This window comes from Rosa rugosa, chromosome 6, assembly GCF_958449725.1.
Source record: "Rosa rugosa chromosome 6, drRosRugo1.1, whole genome shotgun sequence".
NCBI classification, from domain to species: domain Eukaryota; kingdom Viridiplantae; phylum Streptophyta; class Magnoliopsida; order Rosales; family Rosaceae; genus Rosa; species Rosa rugosa.
In genome coordinates this window covers 14,163,499-14,167,109 of record NC_084825.1, presented here as the reverse complement: position 1 = coordinate 14,167,109, position 3,611 = coordinate 14,163,499, and the positions used below count along the sequence as shown (strand labels likewise).

Here is a 3,611-nt window from a genome sequence, read left to right as displayed (position 1 = left end):
GAGTTTTATGATAATTAATTGATTATTAATAGCATGCTAGGATTCTCATTTCTTCAATACGCAAATCCTCGATATGGTTCATTTCGATTACAAAGTAATACATGAAGCAATGCTTTATATATACATATATATACATGAGCATAATTTGCTGAAACTTGTTATTGCAGATACACAGTGCCACAACAAAGATCGTTAGAACAATTGCTCTTTAATTATTTTTTTTTCTTAAGAATATTTTTGAGCAATCTGAAGGAGGTTGGTGAACAACTCCATTGGTCTGGAAAACATGACCATATGATCAGAACCATTAATCACTTTGACTTCATTTGGTGGATTTTTGGCGATCATCAACAATTGCAGGTTCGGTTTTATTGAACGGTCTTGTTCGGTCATGATGAATATTTTAGAAATGGATCCGTATTTCTTCCTAGTCACTACTAATTTTTCATGAAACAGGGGCGCCCATCTCGCCAATGTCAGTGCTAGTGTTAAATCCTGTCGATTAATAACACAAGAAGAAGTGTTTCTCTGATCAATTAGTGTTAGTCTACATAAAATGTGCATGATATATATTAAACGGGCCAATTGGACCGAATGAGATTGTTTAGTCTTTCTTCCCATTTCAATGTTTCACAAAGAAGAAGGCAAGGCTCCCAAATGAGAAAAGGAGGCTCAGGGAGCTGGTGCTCCGATTTTCTTGGCGGGAAACACGGGCAATCCTAGTTTCAAACTAGGGTTGACTGTGGGGCTAAGAGGCAGTGGGCCGTGTGGGCCTGTGGGACAGGTTGCTGGGCTCAATGAAATTTGGTCCACTGATGTTGGGCTCCTTGCTGTGGGGGGGGGGGGGGGGGGATTCAACAAAAGGTTTTGGGCTTGCGCAAATCACATGAGGATGATTAGGCTGAGGCTGGGAAGCGGCTGAAGTTGGCAGTCGGGCCGAACGGATTGGTGGAGGTTCCTATTGTTGTGGGGAAGGTGCCGAAGAAGAAGGGTCGTTCTCATGGTCAACGGAACAAGCCCAAGCCTGTACCAGCTCTGGAGTTGGCTGTCGTGGAGGAAGATACCCCTCTCCTGGACGGTTAGGTTTGTTGACCTACATTGGCCATGTGGAAGCTTTTGCTGTGATGCTTGCTGCGGTGTACACCATAATGGTCTTAGGCGTCAAAGCGGCATGATGGTTGCTTGCATGGTGTTGTGTAGGTTTATGCTTTTTTCCTTGCTTTCCCTAGTTTGGACTTTGCTTTTGGACTTTTAGTTCGGTTTTTGCTTTATTTAGATTCTGTATTGCGCTTTGAGTTGTACTATGAAGGATTTTCGGATCATTATAGCTTGACCGAGTGAGGTCGTTGATATTAATGGAACCAGATTCCGTTTCCCTCAAAAAAATGAGGGAATCTGATCGATTATCTTCTTTTAGCAGCGGGCCTTGATCTCAGGAGCAAAATTCAGAAAGGAAGCAATGGAATGGGGGAGCAAAAATAGTTTCAAACAAGAAAGATTCTTTTGCATGAATGATCTTGAATATATAAGGAATGGTTCTATTATGGAATTGTAATATCATTTTTGCAAAAAGGCCGGTGGTCACATAGATTAACATGTGTAGACGTAACAATATTCATTATATATTTTGTTCATTGGACACTTTGATCACTCAATTTTGAAAATATTACTTAAATCACTCAATTTTGACATTATTTTATACACCAGCCAACTTTGACACTTTAATCTACTTTTTTTTCTTGTTACAAATCATCACGTGATTTCGTTCCTCTATGCCAAGTTATTGGCCATGTGATTGGTGAACTAACAGATAATGACTTTTAATTACGTGACTAATAAAGAAAATGACCAAAATTGAAATTTGTGCTGGAAATGAACTACTATTGTAATGAGCATATATAGAAATATATACTCAAGTCAGTAATAAAAATATAAAGTAAGGAAGAAATTAAGGACGTAATTGATTATGATAAAGTCATGAATGAATTGATTTTTTAGCTTAATATTTCAAATTCAAATGGATAATAAAATTAAGCAAAATACTTAATTTAACTCTCCATAATCAGAAGGGCATATTAGATATATCAAAGAATGAGAAAAACTATTAATTATAGACATAATATACTCTATATGGAAGGTTTGCTTATGTAGAATGGGTGTAAATTGAAAGAAAAATATCTAGGGGTTTTTCTCAATAGAATCTTATATTTTTGGGTTTATATCTAATTTTATCAATGAAATAAAGATGAGTAAGATGACTAATTGATACCTCTGGTGGCGAGAGTTGGTACAATGATGACGCCAAAAACTTCGGCCCAAAGAATACTGCGGTTGCAGGTTTGTCGGATCCATCATCAAATCTATATTGAGTGTCCATAAAATCTGTATTTCTGCCAAGCTGCAAATTTCAAAAATACTTTTTCTTAATATCACCATGTAGTATCTGTACTCCAAAAACATATCCATGTGTAGAACTATTTATCTCTTCAGATATAGTGGCCAAACTGATATTTAGACCAGGCATGCTAGCGGTGGCAAAAACTGCAGCAGCAATTTTACGAGGGAACCTCTCCATGAGAAGAGATATTGGGAGCCCACCCAAATTGTGCCCTACTAGGATAACCCTATCATGCGGTGGCAGAGACTCCATGAGCTTGATCAAGGGCTCGGAATAGTCTGTGATGGAATGGATTTGTTGTACCTGCGTTGGGTCTATGCCTGATCCAGGAAGGTCTAGGGTTGTGACGTTGTGACCAGCGGCGGTCAGTAGGGTTGTTAGCTTGTACCAGCACCATGCTCTGTGACTAGCACCGTGAACAAGCACGAAATGCTTCATCTTATTTGGGTTTTGGTTCGGTTTTTGAGGTGTGCTTGAGGCACAGATTGTTGCCAAGGTAATAAAAACAACAACAAAAGAACGGGCACAAAATGCTTTGCTCTCATTTTCTCCGGTTTCATTTCTTGGCTTGATGCATTTACCATTTGGTGCCATCTTATTATATAACTAGTTTCCAAAAATGCTAATTGGGATGGTTTGCTGGCTTATTTAAAAATAGTTGCAACTTGGCTTAGCATGTGTGCACATGTTAAGGGGATGAGTTAGTTTAAGAGTTCAACCAATTGATCAGAATTTGACGTCCTAATACGCACTAACAAAGTAACAAGTAATATATATAGACTTTCAAAATGTACGCATTGGAGTATATCCATTGGCCATTATTGCCCTTTTATTTTGCTAATAACTTAAGCCTTAAACTAAGACGTACTTCTTTATTTTCAAACTAAATTTCATTACTTACAATTAAATTTTTAATTGTAGAGAAGCAAATGTTACTGTTGGTGGATTGAATATATAGTTTTTTTTTTTTGAAAGAAGGACGTCAGACTTTATTAGCACTCAAAAGAGATTAATATTACAATGCATGGCTACACATTCCCTAACAGCCATAGGAATGTTATCCACCCAAGAAACATCTAACCTAGAGTATAATGCTAATTTAGCAAGCTTATCTACTGCAACATTTGATTCCCTATAAACATGGGCAAAGTAAGCCCCTGGCAGAGAATGCAAGGAGTCTACAATGTCATCCACAAGACGACCAAGAAGTGAC

At 37.9% G+C, this 3,611-nt stretch overlaps 1 protein-coding gene across 1 annotated transcript; it reads right to left on the bottom strand.

The window, feature by feature from the left end:
• Positions 1-225: 225 nt before the first annotated feature.
• Positions 226-2,992, bottom strand: LOC133716271 (methyl jasmonate esterase 1-like). Its single transcript, XM_062142980.1, has 3 exons — positions 2,459-2,992; positions 2,270-2,398; positions 226-495 (listed from the first exon to the last, which is right to left on the bottom strand). The coding sequence occupies exons 1-3, from the start codon at positions 2,990-2,992 to the stop codon at positions 226-228; spliced, it is 933 nt and encodes a 310-aa protein (XP_061998964.1).
• Between the last annotated feature and the right edge of the window lie 619 nt (positions 2,993-3,611).